Source organism: Oncorhynchus masou, chromosome 15 (assembly GCF_036934945.1).
Source record: "Oncorhynchus masou masou isolate Uvic2021 chromosome 15, UVic_Omas_1.1, whole genome shotgun sequence".
NCBI classification, from domain to species: domain Eukaryota; kingdom Metazoa; phylum Chordata; class Actinopteri; order Salmoniformes; family Salmonidae; genus Oncorhynchus; species Oncorhynchus masou.
The window spans coordinates 9,676,126-9,694,133 of record NC_088226.1 but is presented as its reverse complement, the minus strand read 5'-3'; the positions used below and the strand labels follow the sequence as shown (position 1 = coordinate 9,694,133).

The 18,008-nt window shown below is 38.9% G+C and overlaps 1 protein-coding gene across 2 annotated transcripts; it reads right to left on the bottom strand.

Annotated features, from left to right (window-relative positions):
* Positions 1-17: 17 nt before the first annotated feature.
* On the bottom strand, positions 18-14,074 carry LOC135555556 (phosphomannomutase 1-like). Of its 2 annotated transcripts, none has more exons than XM_064988081.1 (8): positions 13,636-14,074; positions 11,314-11,431; positions 10,406-10,497; positions 10,104-10,195; positions 5,967-6,066; positions 5,509-5,584; positions 3,177-3,292; positions 18-2,833 (listed from the first exon to the last, which is right to left on the bottom strand). In XM_064988081.1, exons 1-8 carry the CDS (start codon positions 13,714-13,716, stop codon positions 2,711-2,713), a joined length of 798 nt encoding a protein of 265 aa, XP_064844153.1. In that variant the 5' UTR covers positions 13,717-14,074; the 3' UTR covers positions 18-2,710. The 2 variants fall into 2 exon arrangements, with proteins under 2 accessions (XP_064844153.1, XP_064844154.1); XM_064988082.1 differs by having other exon boundaries at positions 10,421-10,497; positions 13,636-14,070.
* Positions 14,075-18,008: the final 3,934 nt, after the last annotated feature.

Below are 18,008 nucleotides of genomic sequence, written 5' to 3'. Positions count from 1 at the left end.
TAACAAGTCACACTTGGCACAATGATATAAAATAATTTATTACAATGAACATAGTTCAAATTAATACAGTACTCAACAATCACATGATGATTTCACAATTAGTGCATGTCGATCAAACTGTACAAGTGAATCCACTGGACCTTTGTCATTCAGGAAGGTCTAATGTCCTTTGGCAGAAGGGTGAAGACATCCAGATTATTATATTTGTAGCAGACGGCATTAACCTTTGAATAAAATTTGATTTGATACAACTAAAGGATGTGTACCTGTGAATACTGGGTAGGTAATGTAAAGGCTGTATAAGCCATCGGTGAGATCCATTTCTTATAGTGGTGCAGACTGAAGTAGCAGGAAGAATTTATATGTAATTGCATAGATGAGGTAAGACTTCTCCCTACAGTACATAAACACTTAGTACCTTTTTTTCTATCTAGATCCTAAAAGGGTTTTTCGGCTGTCCCCATTGAATAACCCTTTTTGGTTCCAGGTTGAACCCTTTCCAAAGAGGGTTCTACATCGAACCCAAAAGAGTTCTAGCTGGAATAAAAAGGGTTCAACCTGGAACCGAAACGGGTTCTCCTATGAGGATAGCTGAAGAACCATTTTGTGTAGAACATCTACACCCCCCTTGGATTTCTTCACATGTTGTGTAACAAAGTGGAATTAAAATTGATTTCATTATAATATTATATAATATTATATATTTTTTTGTCAACCATCTACACAAAATACTCTGTTAAAGTGGAAGAAAAATGTTGAACATTTGTTTTTATATACCTTGATTAGATAAGTATTCAACCCCTGAGTTAATACATGTTAGAAACACATTTGACAGCGATTACAGCTTTGAGTCATCTTGGGTAAGTTTCATAAGAGCTTTGCACACCTGCATTATGCAATATTTTCCCATTATTCAAGCTCTGTCAAGGTGTTGGAGATCATGGCTCGATAGCAATTTTCAAGTCTTGCCATAGATTTCCAAGCAGATTTAAGTCAAAACTGTAACTTACTTGGCCACTCTAGAACATTCATTGTCTCCTTGGTAAGCTACTCCAGTGTATTTTCAGCTTTGTGTTGTAGGTTATTGTCCTGCTGAAAGATTAATTCCTCTCCCAGAGTCTGATGTAAAGCGGACTGAAGCAGGTTTTCCTATAGGATTTTGCCTGTGCTTAGCTCCATCCCATTGGTTTTCATCCTGAAAAACTCCCGTCTTTGCCGATGTCAAGCATACCCATACCATAAAGGCAATTACTCAGTGATGCGTTGGATTTGCCCCAAACATAAGGCTTTGCATTTCGGCCAAAAAAATACATTCCTTTGTTGTGTTTTTTTTGCAGTATTACTTTCGTGCCTTGTTGCATGTTTTGGAATATTTTTATTCTGTGTGGTTTTATTATTTTTTATCACTCTGTCATTTAGGTCATTATTGTGGAGTCACTACAATGTTGTTGATCCATCCTCAGTTTTCTCCCATCTAAGCCACTGAACTCTGTAGTTTTAAAATCCCCAATGGCCTCATCCCTAAGCAGTTTCCTTCCTGTCCTGCAGCTCAGTTCAGAAGAAAGACTGCATCTTTGATGTGTCTGGGTGGTTTAATGCATCATCCACAACTTAATTATTATCTTTACCGTGCTTAAAGATATATTCAATGTCTGATATGTTATTGTTATCTATCTACCAATCACTGCCCTTTATTTCTGAAGCTTTCGGAAAAGCCCTGGGAGGACAGAGCAAGAGGTGGTCATAAAAAATATACCTAAATATATAATATCAACCCCCATTATTTCACACAGAGTGAGTCCATAAAATTATAATGTGATTTGTTAAGCCACATTTGACTTCTGAACTCATTTAGGCTTGCTAAACAAAGGGGGTGAATACTTAAGGAACAATTATATTTGAGTTATAATTTGTTTTTACATTTGTAAAAATCTTGACAAACAATTAAATCTATTTCAATTCCACTTTGTAATGCAACAAAATGTGAAACAAATTCAAGGGGGTGCAGATTTTCTATAGGCGATTAATCTGAAAGTGGACTGGCACAGAGCAAAACAACTCCCTCTCTCTCCTGTTTTGCTCCATTTTGTTCAAAGACAACACTAGTCACTTCCTACATTTACAAAGACAACAAATGATCCACAAACCAGTTACTCAGATAACTGTATCAATATTAGTGCAAAACATAAGTGGGTATTTACATTATATACTCAAAATGTATAGAATTCTTCACATGATATTCACAAAAGAGGATTGTCTTACAGGAGGGCCTATAAGACATTATGGTTAATTTGATGTTACATACAAATACAGGGACACGCTACAAAAACCATTGGGTTGATAGATGTTAAATAGTCAGATATTACATTAAAACCTTAGAGAAACACTTAGTCATGATAAAAAAACTGAAAACATTAGTAAACTTCCTCACATTGTTTGAGCTACCATCCCTTTAAAAAAGCAGATCTGTCCACATCTCATAGTACTTTCCATGGGAGTCCAGCCAATGTGAATTACTGATGATCCCTTTATATGTCCAGTGCTAGTTAGAATAATATTATACAACGACAATGCATTGAATACTTAACAAATCTGTAGTGGTTTACCTCCCATCTCCACCTCTTCTCCTTCAGGTGCTCTTAGTACCTGCCCTGAACAGCAGGGGGAGCCCAGGGGAAGCTGACTGTGAGAGTGCCTGCTGCATGATTTATCACGACTCATTGGCGGGAGCTTTGAAGAAAATCTCTCGACAGTGCCTGGCTGTGTCCTCTGGTGAGTATACTGTGAAACCAATGGTCCGCGGGTCGTTGAAGATCTCATAGTCGTTTCCCCCCTGAACAGAGAGGAATGTAGATACGGCTTTAGAATCTACTTGTTCACAAATAGGTTTGCACTGACTGCCCTTTTCACTCGTCAACCTCTTTCCGTGTTTCCTCACTCACTCTTTATCTCTCTCTATGTCTCAGTAAAATAAGTTAAATAAACACATAACCATCACAAAGCTCATACAACATTGTTTCAGGCAGGGGTCAACTCCACTTAGATTGACAACAACAATGATCTCTGAACTTTAACCTTTAAGCCACAGCACAATCCTACTCTCATTGCTATCTTTAGCCTCAGAGCATTCCCCACCACTGACACGTCCACAAGGTCCTCCCCTTCACTTCACTTACAGACGACGTCTCGTTGCCAAAGAAGTAGATAGCGTCCAGGCCCTCCCCCTCCAGCACGTCCAGACAGAGCCTCTTGTCCCAGCCTTCAGGGAACACGTCAAAACTGATGAGACCGCCTGAATAGGGAGGCACAAAAGGGGTAATAATTCAGTCAAATTCAATTGATACATTACAATTTAACATCATGTTACTGAACAGAATATTAGTCCCCCCCATAAAATAAACCCTGTCATGTTTTAGTGATGATTATTAACGCACTACAACCAGCTCTCTCATGCCATGTCAGGGATATTGGTTTTGGTTGGTCAATGCACTGATTTGTGAGGATGCCCAATGCATGTAAAATAGGTGTGATATTACCCCCATTACAGGAACAGCAGCTTTAAGATATTTTTTAATCTGCAACTTCAACTTGTTAGTGCTGCACATTTCTCTGCAACAGACTTGGAGCCCAACACATTCTCCCCTAGAAAATCATGAAGGTTATTAAAAGCCCCAATCACTGTGCTCAGTTCAGCAGAACAGACTTATTTATGCTCTGTGCATCGACTGTGTGATGATGGCTTTGACGTACAGTCTGTGTCCAGGGAGGACAGTCTTATTATTGGTGATTATTCACTCCTTGGCTGATCTCCATGAGGTCCCTAACAGTATGTGAGCCATCAGGCTGCCCCATGAGGTGGACTCAGTTCCACAAACACAGCCTGTGGCCAACTCCTTTCTTTTAAATAGCTCTTTCCTTTTCATTCTACAACCAGAGCAGTTAGTCTTTAAATTCTGCTACATATTCAGGTCAACGAGCCGTGAATATGCACGAAAAGCCCTCAGCAAAGTTTAAATTCTGCTTCTTGCCCATCCCCCTGCCTTCAGATTCTACTTCATTACCCCCCAGTGTTTAAAGTGGCAATCAGCAGTTGAAGCGATAACAAAGCGCCCTCCTCACCACTGTTTCAGTAAAAGCTGTAGCGATGAGACTGGAGAAATGTAAGCACTCTCAAATTCAAAGGCAGAGCTATGAATGCAAGGACTGACCATCCATGTTATCAAAAGTATAACTTTAACCATGTTCAGGCTATACAGTGTTTGTTTACATTTACTTTGTTTACATACTTAAAAAACTAGCTTATATAAAACTAGCTTATATTTTGTTTTCTGATTGGGTACGAGAGTTGAACTAAGATCATATGGCATTTATAAGTTATATCCTTCAAGAATCAATGGTTACATATCATTAATTTATTAGTCCAGAAATGGATGTAGCAACTGCTGCTTGACCCTAAGGGAAAGCTCACAAATGCAACAGCTAGGGAGGTTTCAGCCAATCAGAGGGTGTATTGGCCACAAACGCCCACATCCTCAGCCCATCCCCCACACAGTTCCTTCCCCGCCCCTGGCCATGCACCATATGCACCATAAAATAAAGGTGAAAGAAAACAGAGCCAGGACAAAGGTGCCTGTATTTGAAGTGACGTTGCAATGTCGCCTTTTGAGCTGAGTGACACGGGCAAAAATCTATGGCGTAAGAACAGACAGTGCTGCATAGGCATAAACAGCATTGCATATGTGAAATGTGAACAAACCAAGGCAGGGTGGACGTGCAGATACAGACTGCAATGAGCAAACACATAAATCTTATCCACTAGCCTTCTCATTGGCTCGTTTTATCAGGCTCTGCGGCTGCAGTACAAACAGCCCTCCAACTGGCTCTGCTGCCAGTGCTATTAGCATCAGCTTCCACATCAGCAACCAGAAGGATTCCCAGTTAATATCAGCAATCAGAGGGATTCCCAGGGCAGTCACTCAGTTAGGCTGAAGTAAGGATGAATGTGTGTGTTTGTAACTACTGCTGCTACTGGCCCAAGGCTTTAACAGAGTGCCTTATGAAGACAGCAGCCTTATCTCCAGCTGTTTGTGCAGCTGCCTGAATTGTGTACAGTTTCACAGGCCATTAAGTAAGCCCCACACCTCGTTACAGTCAGCAAACACCTAGTCTGACTAACCAGAGAAAAACATCTCTGAACCTCAGAGAGTGGAGCAGGGGAGAGTAATGTTTAATGAAGTTGGGCATAATGTGTCCAGGAGATTGACTACGCATGGCAGATCGTCTTTGTGAACTGGCAGATAGGAAACAACAGCAAGGAAAATACAGCAAAGGAGCAAGTATATTCAAGTCATAACCAGGGTTCTATCTGAAAGATAAATTAGTCTTCAAATGTAGATATCACACCATGCACAGATGACATACAAAAGAATACTGAAATACAAGACTAGAGGTGCTAATAGTTACACTGATATTAATTCCCAGCTCACATCCGGTGCCAGTTGGTCTTACCTCTAGTAAATCGTAGACCCTTCCCAGCAAACTCCTCCTGCAGGGCCGCAACAAACTTCTCCCGGATTTTCTCTCTCTGTGAAGAGGTTAAGGAAAGGGGTCAGGCTTCAGGCCACTAAGGGTTAAGCCTCTCCACATCATCCATCAGACCACTAGACCCTCCATAATGTGTGGCTGTGAAACATCAATGTCTGATCAGCCATCTTGAAAGCTCAGCATTGTTTTGACTTGTTTACTCTCTTCCTCTTTTAATAGGAGCCAACATAACAGTATAAGAGAAAATCATGCCTGCTTACACTGTGCAGTGATTTGAGGTTATAAGAGGTTGAAAGTATGACTCAATCAATAACACATGCTTTGTTTGTTTACTATTCATTTTAAAAAGTTGAAATGTTTTCCTTAGAAGATAATGACTGCTGTTTGGATCATTATTTAGGCACTCTTATACTGTGTAATACCTTGTCAATTTCAGAGAATTCGAGTCGCTCCTCAAGTGTGCAGCTCCGGCCAATGGGGGAGATGTTCAGCATTCCGTTGCGGAATTCGATAAAGGTGCCCCTGAGGGCAGAATAAGGCATTCATCTGTAAGAAGATACTTTAGTCTGGCTTTGTTGCCAACCATCATACAAAAATTCTAGAGATTCTAGCGTTAAAGTCAGAATTGGACTTAAGGAAATAAGTATTTCCACCCAGATACAAATCAATCCTTCTGTCATAGTCTCTCCCTTAGGAATGCTGACAGAGCCACCATTAGAAGTTAATGAGAAACCCCACGCTTGCTCCGGAAATGTACATGAGAACTATGCACATTTCTCCCGAACAATATGGGAGAAATGGGACTCTTGCGCTTACATGTCAGGACTGTTCTCTTGGTACTTAACCATGTCTCTGGACTTCACACATCTCCTATGTGGCGTTAAAGACTCTGGTGACTATGGATTCTCATGTCTGTAACTCCAAATGTTGTAACCCTCGATCTAGACTTGCCATTATCTTGCTGCTTCTTTTGTCTGGAAATGTCCTGTCTAATCCAGGTCCTGACATTCTTACCCCTGCCGAATTAAGTAGTCAGAGTGGCATGAAGTTTTTGCATATAAAAATGTAAGAAGTCTTCTGCCAAAGCTTGATTTTGTTAATATATGGATAAAAACTGCCGACCCGGATGTATTTATGCTTTCTGAAACCTGGCTTAAAAAATCTATTACAGACAAAATTATTGGCATAAATGGTTACATTGATTTTCGTACAGATGGTAAATCTAAGGGTGGTGGTGTTGCTGTAAATGTAAGACAGGTTCTCGGTGGTCGTTCTGACTTCGGTTACTAAACCTAAGCAATTTGAATATTTGTCTTTGAACCTAAACCTTGGCTCATCTTTAAATAGTGTTGTATCTTGCTGTTCTAGACCTCCATCTGCTACTGTGGGCTCTCTGGATTGTATTTTAAAATTGTTATCACAGAGTTTGTCCTGATGGGTGATCTGAATCAGGACTGGCTAACATCTAGCTCTGATCAACTTAAAATTCTGTGCAATACCTACAATCTCACTCAGATTGTCAACAGTGTAACTAGGTTGAATATAAAATATCCTCTGAAATACTCTTTAATTGATTTAATCTTAACCAATACTCCTCATCGTTTTAATGCTTCTGGTATTTTTGCAAATTACATAAGTGATCACTGTGCTATTGTCTGTGTGAGAGATGGTAAAATTCCTAAGAAATCTCCACGTGTTATTACGAAAAGAAACTGGAAGCGGTTTGACATTCAAGTTTTTTTTACATGATGTATCTAGCATTGAATGGAATAGAATGGAATTAATCCCTGATGTTGAACTAGCCTTTTCTTACTTCCACAACGCAATCCAGGAATAGGCATGCCCCTTTACACAAATTCAGGATTAAGGGCAGAGAGAACCCTTGGTTTACTAAGGAACTTACAAAAATCATAAGGGAACGAAATGCTTTGTGGGCTAAAGCAAGAGGGACTGGTTTGGCAGATGATTGGATGGCTTTTAAACATCTTCGAAATATGGGTGTGGCTATGATTTGTAAGTTGAAAGCAGACCACTACCTGAAATCTACTTCACAAAATGTAAATAATCCATCCAAATGTTGGAGTGCAGAAAAGATACACAGCTTCCTAAACAATTGTTGGTCGACACACAGATTGTAACTCAGAGAACCTCCATTCTGAAAGCCTTGAACCAGCATTCTTTAGATGCAGGCAGTTTATTTCTAAAGGTCAAATGTATAATTGAGCCCCCTATAAATTTACCTGACACCCCTGTGCACTCCTTCACCAGGTTCTCCTTTTCATCCTTCTCTGTTTCAAAAGTGTGTAAAGCCCTGAAAGAAATTGATTTTAAAAATCCCCTGGCCCTGATGAACTAGACCCCCGCCTCCTACACCTAGCCGCAGACATCATTGCTCCCCCTTAACATGTATTTTAACCTTGCGCTTGATGTTAAGGAAATCCCCAAGTTATGGAAATCTGCTTTTGTACTGCCTCTCCTGAAAGGTGGAGATCCCTCGCTACTTGACAACTATCAACCCATGTCAAAATTGTCTGTACTGTCAAAGGTACTGGAGTCCTTAGTTAGTTGGCAGCAAAAGACCTACTTCCAAGAAAACAACATCTTAAATGGAATGCAATCAGGTTTTAGGTCTGGTCACTGCACTGTTTCAGCAACATTGAAGGTTTTAAATGGCATCCACTGTGCTCATGATAAGAAGTTACATTGTGTGTCTGTTTTTATTGGTTTGTCGAAGGCTTTTGACACCGTGGACCATGCTGTGTTAGTGCAACGTTTAAAATGTTGTGGAATTACTGGTCATGCTCTATATTGGTTTATAAATTACCTATCAAATCGTGCACAATGTGTAATGGCGGATGGTTGTAAATCTGAGTCCATAGAGGTGTGCTCAGGTGTTCCATAAGGTTCTATTTGTGGCTCACTGTTGTTCATTTTGTATATAAACAACATTGGGGATTTTATTGAAACAGCAGATGTTAATTTTTATGCAGATGATACTGTTCTTTATTCAAGTGGTAGTAGCTTTTGAAAATAGCATGTAACATCATACAACAGAATTTGTATGATTTAAAGCTAATTCTAAATTTGGGTAAAACAAAATGCATGGTATTTTCAAATGCCAGGCATGTTACAAATCATGTCATTGCTACATTGGCTGGACATACTATAGAACAAGTTAAAGTGTACAAATATTTGGGTGTGTGGGTTGATGATAAGCTGAGCTTCATTGTCCATGTAGAGAACTTGATAAGGAAGCTCAAGCTGAAAATAGGATTTTATTACCGGCATAAGGCTTGTTTTTCTTTTGAGGCCAGTAAGGAGCTGGTACAATGTACATTACTGTCAGTTTTAGATTTGAGTGATGTTATATATATCAGGGTAGTGGCTGAGGCCTGCATATATATATATATATATATATATATATTATATATTATATATATATATATTATATATATATATATAATATATATATATATATATATATTATATATATATATATTATACATATAATATATAAATTATATATATATATTATATATTTATATATTATCTATATATAATATATATATATAATATAAATATATATATATATAATATAATATATATATATATAATATATATATATATATAATATAAATATATATAAATATATATATATATAATATAAATATATATATATTTATATTATATATATTTATATTATATATATATATATATATTTATATATTTATATATATATAATATAAATATATATTTATATTATATATATAGGCCTCAGCCACTACCCTGAGAGCACTTGATTCAGTGTATCATGCAGCCCTCAGGTTCATTACCAATCAGAAACGTCTAACACATCATTGGGATCTCTACAGCGCTGTTGGCTGGTCATCATTGACCTTACCTTGCGTAGGCTTAAACACTGGTATACACTGATTTATAAGGCCATATTGGGTAAAATGCCATTTTATCTCTGTTCTTTTTTAGTCAGGTCAGTAAATAAATATAAATTACAGTCCCATTCTGATTTGCTTCTAACAGTACCAAAAATTAGAACAGGTCATGGTAGAAATAGTTTGAGTTACTTAGCACCGTGGTCCTGGAATTCTCTCCTGAACATTTTAAAATGTGATGATCTAGTTCCGTTGGTGGAGTTTATTAAACACTTGATCGATGTATATATCATAGAAGAGTGTAATTGTTTGTAGGCCAGCTGTTTTTAGTCAATATGTTTGTGTTTTTAATGTAATTGTTGTACTGTATGTGTGTTTGTAGTTTTGTTTAATGTTGTGTTAGTGTATGTAAGTTGTTTTGTCTGAAACGTTGTTCCCCCTGATGCTATTGGACCAGGTCTTTCTTGGAAAAGAGATATTATCTCAATGAGAAAAAACCTGTATAAATAAAGGTAAAATAAAAAATTCCTTTCTCCAATGCCTACAGCTGTGATAGACAGGTTTTAGTGGCCATGGGGCCTCTGAATGACTAGGATGGAACAGGAGCTGGAAGGAAAAGGAGCTGGAAGGAAAAGGAGCTGGAAGTAGGTCAGAGGGAGGGAGTCTCACCTTTTCTTGGGCAGCTTGATCAGCCCCATGTAGCTGAGACAGAAGTTAATGAGGTCCTGCAGTAGTTCCTCTCCTATCTGGTTCTGGATGGCCTGTAGGACAGAGGACATAGTTCAAATATTTAGACTGTCTTTTCTTATTAACACAGTGCAGTTCTCTTAAAGGCCAGATCATAACTTTCCCTTCCAATCTTAGCTGAGTACAGTTTACAAGAAAAAAGGTTGTCCCTGCATGTTGTTTTCATGGAATCAGGTTTAAATAGCTTGTTAGTGAGCCAAAATATATTTTACTCCTTCCCTCACCTCAGTCACACCCACCTGTTTGGAAAGGAGCTTCCCATCTTTGTACTGCACCGTGCCATTCTCAGCAAACACATAGTCAAACTTCTGTATCACTATAAGAGAAAAAGAGGGCAAATTAGGTAAAAGTGTGTTACTGTGAGAACATTCATAGTAAATAGATAACACAAGCTACCAGCACATAGCCTAAAAGAATCCTCCCTCAACTGGAACACAGGCATGTTGTACCTGGTGCAGTGGGATTATTGGTCATTGCAGATTACCACCTATGTAACACTACCTGGAACAGTCCAGTTTAATCTCTGTCCTGTCCATTCACTGTACACATATCTCACATGGCTAGAGTATCAAAGTACTGAGCATCTCAATCAGTCTTGCATAATGCAGTCTGGGGATGATCAGGATAGAGAACTGTTGATGCAAAAAATGCATTGAAAACAAAACCTTGAATGCACTAGTAGCACTCCCACTTATATTTACTCTATCGTTCATTGCTTTACTTTTGTTGCTGCTCTGAGTGATAACTGTCAGCTGTCAGTGTATTGGTGGCCAGTCTCCACTGCTGTGTGTAAACTCCACCACAGGGTCAGTGTGTCAAGGTAACACAGGTACATGAGCAAACATGTAACTCCACCTGGGTCCATGTGTGACCCGGAGCAGAGACATCAGTTATGATGTAGCTGCTTTCGTCTATGTCTGTTATTTATGGACTGATGTCAAATGAGAGTGGGCTGCCAACATGAAAGCCCCTAAACTGTCTCTCTGGTGAATTTCCCTGAGATAATTTCATTACCATGAAAGTGACATCCTTTTGGGGTTTGCAAAGCCCTGTGAGAGAAAGGCAATAATGTGGGTTTGAGGGTGAATATGTGACACTGAAATGAGACCAAAGTGAGCATGAGGAGCGCCACCTTCATCTCCCTCACCCAGCTGCTCTGCGATCTTTGAGTAGTCTGATCCACCCACTATGCCGATCTTCACTTTCCTGCGCAGAGACTGGAAAAACTCATCCAGTGTAGGGTCAATTTTCTGCAGGATGTAAGCACACATTTTTATTTTACTAGGCAAGTCAGTTAAGAACAAATTCTTATTTTCAATTACGGCCTAGGAACAGTGGGTTAACTGCCTGTTCAGGGGCAGAACGACAGATTTGTACCTTGTCAGCTCGGGGATTCGAACTTGCAACCTTTCGGTTACTAGTCCAACCACTAGGCTACCCTGCCACCCCGGATGGTGCGTGCACACACACACACACGCGCGCGCACGCGCACGCACACACACGCACACACTCTTGAGGGACTCATATAAACTGTGACAAGACAGGCATTTATAGGTCCTGAAAACTGCTTTTGTTGTCTGACCACAAAGCAGGAGAATGCTTTTGTTTGTGAGGTTAGGTAGCATAGACAGAGTGAGATCAGTCTCTGAAGGAGGAGCAACTTTGATAGCGGTTTATTCATCCTCTTCAGAGAGACTTGGGCAGATGGATCAGGCAGTGACCTCTTCATGTTCACATGAGGAAACTGCATCACATAATATAAGGGCAGTGGGTTTATTCTGCACACTTCTGTCTCTGTGACCGACCAACGGCTGCTGAACTGGACACTGCCTACACGACGGTCATTGAACATTTCTGTACATCACCGGTCCAGACACTGAGACAAGAATACAGATAGACAAAAAACAATCATATTGTAGGCTATGTTACAACAAAGACATCATCTTGTGATGATGGGCAGAGATAAGAGGGATAATCAACATTTTTATCCTCCTGTTTAATTTAATTATTTGAAGACATGGAGAACTGCCTATTTTCACACATGACAATTGCAAAGACATTTATTGGATGCAGCGTTGTGCAACCGAGTTAACCATTTATCAACATATGAATGAGTACTTTTTGTTAAACTACTGAAATCATTATGAAAAGCACTAGAGAGCCGTTTCACTGATTATTAATTGATTATCTTGCATTTCAAGTCTGAGGGTCAAAAGAGGCTAAGGACATAACTAATAGGCTACCCCCATTATGAATGTCAACATCCTTGATCAAAGTAGTCCGAGTTTTTAGGGTAGGACCTTCATGAGACTCTTTACCCCATGTTCCCAATTCAAGTTGTTTACTACAGTTATCTCTCTTAAAATTCCAATGCAGCTGTTGTTATCTCAAAATCTGGGTAAAATGTGGTTCTCAAAATCTGGGTAAAAATTAAGTACCTTAATTGTCAAAAGGAAACAAAAAAATAGCTTCAGAGCAAAGAACAATTTCTCAAGCAAGAATTTAGCTAGGACTGTCTGAGTGGGGAGGGGGAAACGACAAATTGTGCTGTTATTGGCAGAAAGGTTTGGAAGTCTCTTTCTCATTGGTCTATTAACTAATTTCCTGCCTTGTGATATCACCAGGCATGCCAAAACTCCATCCCACCAAAACAGGTTGAAATTCAAACAGCTGTCTTTTCAAACAGCTCTTACACTAAAAGGGCACTATTATAATTTTCACAATTTCACAGTATTATTCCAACCTAATAGTGTGGCAATATATATATATAAAACACTGTGCTTTTAAGAATTGGCGAGAACAGCTGCAAGGTAATTGATACTTCATATGGACGGACTTGAAACTTTCAGGAAACATCAGTTATAGGGTCATTTGAATAAGCATGAGCAGTGTAACAGTGGTCTGGGGTTGACCATCACCAGGATGCTATATGAAACTTGACATCATACGTGTTGTGCAATTAGGCAACAGTAGCCTACAGTCGTGTTCTCGTACGGACATAACGTTCTTCCAAATTAATTATACCTCTGCTCCATGGGACGTGCCCTACTTTTAGTGAAATACAAACTTCAGATGCAAACGAAGACATTTCAGTTTCATTCAAAAGAGTTGGCGGACGACTGCATTTGTAGGCTACAACCACGGGATGAAATAATATATGAAAGCAAGAACTTGGAAGGACAGAAAATGATGCTGTTTGCCTACATTATCAGGAAGTATATCGACAGAAAATAGTAAATCATTACATAGCGTGCAGGAACATTCCAGACCTTGCAGCAGATAAGACATTGACATTATTGCAACAGTTTTGCGCTATCAAGATGGCACGTCAATTGGCAAAGCGCCGTATAATTCTTTAAAAATAGAAAGCCTTGACAAGTTCGACAGCAACATTAGAAGAAAGAAAATGACAAACAAAACACAATGGGATAATGAAAAATGTTATTTAGCCCACCTCTCTCGGTGGGGTAAGAGTGCCGTCCACGTCAAATAAACACAGAATTGTCCTTTTTGAAGAACCGTTTGATTCATCCATTTCTTATTTTTCAATTATAGTGTTACGAATGTGTAAGTAATGATAATGTTACTAATATGTAAGAAATATTCTGGGTAAGGTGACGATTTTCTGATCTAGCCTCTTATGCAAAACAAAGACTACTGTATAGGCTACAATACAGTACACTGTAAAATGTATTGCCTACCACTAGTTGGATTAATAATTTATGCCACGCGGTCTAGTAGATAACGACAAACCATATCCAATAGTTGTTGAACTGTAGCTTATCCTCAGACTGAAGAATAGTTCTGCCACCGTTTTCGATCGAATTCAGAGAATCATCACATGCAGCTCGACACGTCTCAGGTTTATTTTGCAACAGTGTCTCGACTCTCGTAAACTACATGCAAACAGCCAATCGCAGCTTCTATGTTTGATGACGCGAGGTGGGCGTTGACAAAGATATATAAACATAGAAGTCCATTGCCCCCCATGTCAAATCAAGACTGATTAAGACCCATCTCAACAGTCATTCGACCATTCACCTAGAGGGGAGGACAGTGCTCAGACTGTGCCTAGATATGTACAATGTAGGCTATCGTCTAATAAATTCACAGCCCAAGCAATGGAATGATTCCTTACTGCATGTCAGGCCAGCCAGCGCATTAATCAGGCCAGCCAAGGCAATGAGAAATGTATGATGAATAACGTTTAGGTGATAAATCCATCAAGTGTTGCTTTAATTACCTCTGTAAAATGTCAAATAGATCCAACTTCCAAGATACACACTCACACTTGGCTCCGTCTGGATAGAATTGTTGTGCAGGATTACCAGGACGTTTGTGTGTGGTCGCTTTTATTATCAGTAAGTTAGTTGCCCACAAGAGGGCAGGCTAAAACAATATACACGCCGGTGCACTATGGAAGCCAAATGGCATAGTGCAGAACAGCTATATCCCGAAGGAGGTTCTGAGGGCTGTTCGATGGATTTGTCTGTTAAGGGTATCTGATATCTGGTATCTGTTTACATGAAGACATGACTATAGTCCTGGTCCCTATTAGCACAGATGGCCATTTGTTCTGCGTCACTCCTTAATAAACAGTCCATATTTTGATATTCTAACATCATGAATGGACATGAAAACCATGCATTTCAAATAGATTTCGAAAATATTTCTTATTGTTGCATTGTCGAGAACCTGCATTTCGTTGGACCACGTGATCATGTACATAGGACTAATAAAACATGCAACTAAATTAATTAAAACTCATGTTGTGTGTCTTTTATCCTTCTACCAGTTATCTACCAGTTATCTTGGTATACCCTTGCTCTATATTTAGCTGGTACGCACAAGGCACCTTCATCTAGGAATCAATATCAAAGGCATATTTTATAGAATTCGATGGTTTTGTATAACCTCATTCACCACTTTCAAGAGAATGGCTACATAATCATGAACACAATAAGACTAACAGCATCGGTTGGGATAGTTTTTTTTATTAATAGGCCCATCACTAGACTATTCTAAGGAGATACTAGGTATAAGAGCCATCTGATCAATTCACAAAGGGTTGTCCATTAACCAACATTTAAGACTAGGTTAGGTAGACTTTGTTTTTTTGTGTGTCTTTTTTAGTCAAATTTTTTTGTTGTAATGTGATTAATGGACAATGAACAGAGGTCAGAAATGGAGATCATACAATGCTGAATTGCAGCAGGTGATGAATGGTTTTGCATAGCCACCATTAATGACCAATATACCTCTCACATTTCACAACAGCAATAAATCACATCATTGATTTGGCCTAGAATCTATTTGTGCCTTTAATTTGTAACAATAAATTATTTATGTGCGTATGTATATGTATAGTGAATATAAGAATGATGTTAATGAAAAAGCCATCTATGTTTGACTTTAAAGACACGCTTCAGTTGGTCTTAGTAACATAATATCAATTAACGTGATGAATATTGAGGCCAGTCACTAAGTCTGTATTTGAAAAGGCCCCATTAATACCAAAGCCATGAATAGATAAGGGGCTGCCCTATGAAGAAGGAGATAACAGAGCAGATACTGTGAAGCAGAGACAGGATTACTTACAGCCACAAGTCACAACACAGAACTTACAGCATGCCTCAGTGAGTTTACCATTACTCAACTCTCACTTTCCCCTTCATTAAAAATGTGTCAGGGTCCTAGTCGGGGTGACAGTCTGCTTCTGCAGTATCCAGAGCTTTGTATTATCTGTGTTTTTGCTAAATATTTTATTTACAGGACGGACAGAGATAAATAGGGCTGGCTAAAGGAGACAGATGATCACTCAGGCCATAGGTATCCCATCATGAGCCTCAGTCACTGAGAAAAAAAACACTGAGAGACCCTTCGGATGTGTGGGCGTTTATTGCTCATAAACACTTTGTGATGCACAACAAATCACTCTATGCAGTAGTCAAGATTGAACTTTTTACACAATTTATGATTTATATTTGATGTCTTCGTGTTTTAAGTAGTAGTACTTATGTTAAAAATGACTTCTTTCTTATTTATAGTATGCCTACAGGTTTTGTCTGTGTTTGTGTGTGTGAGGAAGCATTTACATAGACAGCCTTTCTACATGTATCTTTTTATAGATGCACTGAAGTGTTCTGCAAAGTCCATATTTCTGAGGAAAACAAAAACATCCATAACAGGCATGTGTCATGCCACTCTATCCAGTGGCAATCAGAGAGCTTTACAGTCACTATAAAAACAATCTCTTGTTCCTTTAACACATTATTACTCCATTTGCTAATCAACTGGGGTGTTTGAAGACGGAAGCATTATCAGCTCTCTCTGTGTTAACGTGACAGAATAACTGTGTTCCCAAACCAACCCAGTCATTACACTTAGACACATTCCATGTAATATGTGTATACGCTTTTACAGCCCAGTTTACAGTCCAGTTCTCCTTCCTGAAAACACCAGTCTACATGTAAGAGTGTGTGCAGAGTATATGACTTGAGTAAACAGAACTAACAGCTCATTGCCTCAGAACATGATGGAGTTACTGTCAGAGTTCAAGGTATTGGGGCGAAGATGTTTTTATGCCAGAAAGAGATGCACACTCAGAGTAAATACGCCAAGGTGTTGACATGGCAACCCTAACAATACACACACACTGCAAGTCATGATATTATATTCATTGAGGAGCAAAACAACAGCAATGTGAGAACATGAACAATAACGAGCACGATAATGAATGATACACATGGAGACTGGGCACAATCTTGGAAGGAGGGCAGTAAGGAGGGGTGGAATATAACAACTCGAACACATATGCCAGTCTGGAAAATGTATTATAGTCTAGACTACAGTACACACAGGTTCTGCCACAGAGAAGGCATATTTGTTTCTGCAACCAGTTCTCTTGATTTTACATGAACTATACATGTTTTGGATGATTGAAAATAAAACTGTGTAATAGCCTATAAATGTATGAACATTTTTAGTTGATATGTCTCTCCAAAATGTGTATATTTCACAAAATGTTGTTGTGTGTGTGCTTTAAAGGGGCAATCCGCAGTTGTTACATCCATTTTTTGGACCTATAAATTAGTAGTATGTACTCATTGGTTCTTGAAGAACATAACTCATAAATAACTCATGAGCTTAGTTTAACTGTAATACCCCATCAGAACCATAAAATATCTGATTGTTTTTCTCCAACGTTTGTAAACAGTGTAAATGTAAACATAAATTGCATCGTTTTGATATCATGGATATTTAATTTATTTTTTATTTAACCTTCATTTAACTAGACAAGTCAGTTAAGAACAAATTCTTATTTACAATGATGGCCTACCCCGCCCAAACCCAGACGAAGCTGGGCCAATTGTGCGCCGCCTTATAGGACTCCCAATCATGGCCGGATGTGATGCAGCCTGGATAGTCAGACCTTGCATTCATAGCTCTATCTATGAATTTGAGAGTGGTTACATTTCTCCAGCCACGTTACTCAGCTTTTTACCAAAACAGTGGCAGGGAAGCACTTTGTTATTGTTACAACTGCAGATTGCCCCTTTAAAGAGCTAGCAAACAGTTTTATAGGCTTGCAATCTACCTGCTTTTATAACCGACACATTTATCTGTAGCACACAAGGCATCTTTTTTATGGCCTTTTGTGACCTTCGCCCCTCTCCCTGCAAAATTATCCCTTCTACTGAACATGGAGTTTCTGGGGCATTCTAGACTGTGTTGCTGTATAATAATTCTGTAATTTCCATTGATTTCACATCTGTTTGTCCTCAATACGATTTCACATCTACCTGTTTGATTTTCACATACCTCCTT

Excerpts from the sequence above, each read along its gene's own strand:
- LOC135555556 (XM_064988081.1), bottom strand. The coding sequence starts at position 13,716 with ATGGATGAATCAAACGGTTCTTCAAAAAGGACAATTCTGTGTTTATTT. Across the intron at positions 11,432-13,635 it reads CTCTTACCCCACCGAGAGAG|AAAATTGACCCTACACTGGA; the intron begins GTGGGCTAAATA and ends TACATCCTGCAG. Across the intron at positions 6,067-10,103 it reads ATCAAGCTGCCCAAGAAAAG|GGGCACCTTTATCGAATTCC; the intron begins GTGAGACTCCCT and ends TTCTGCCCTCAG.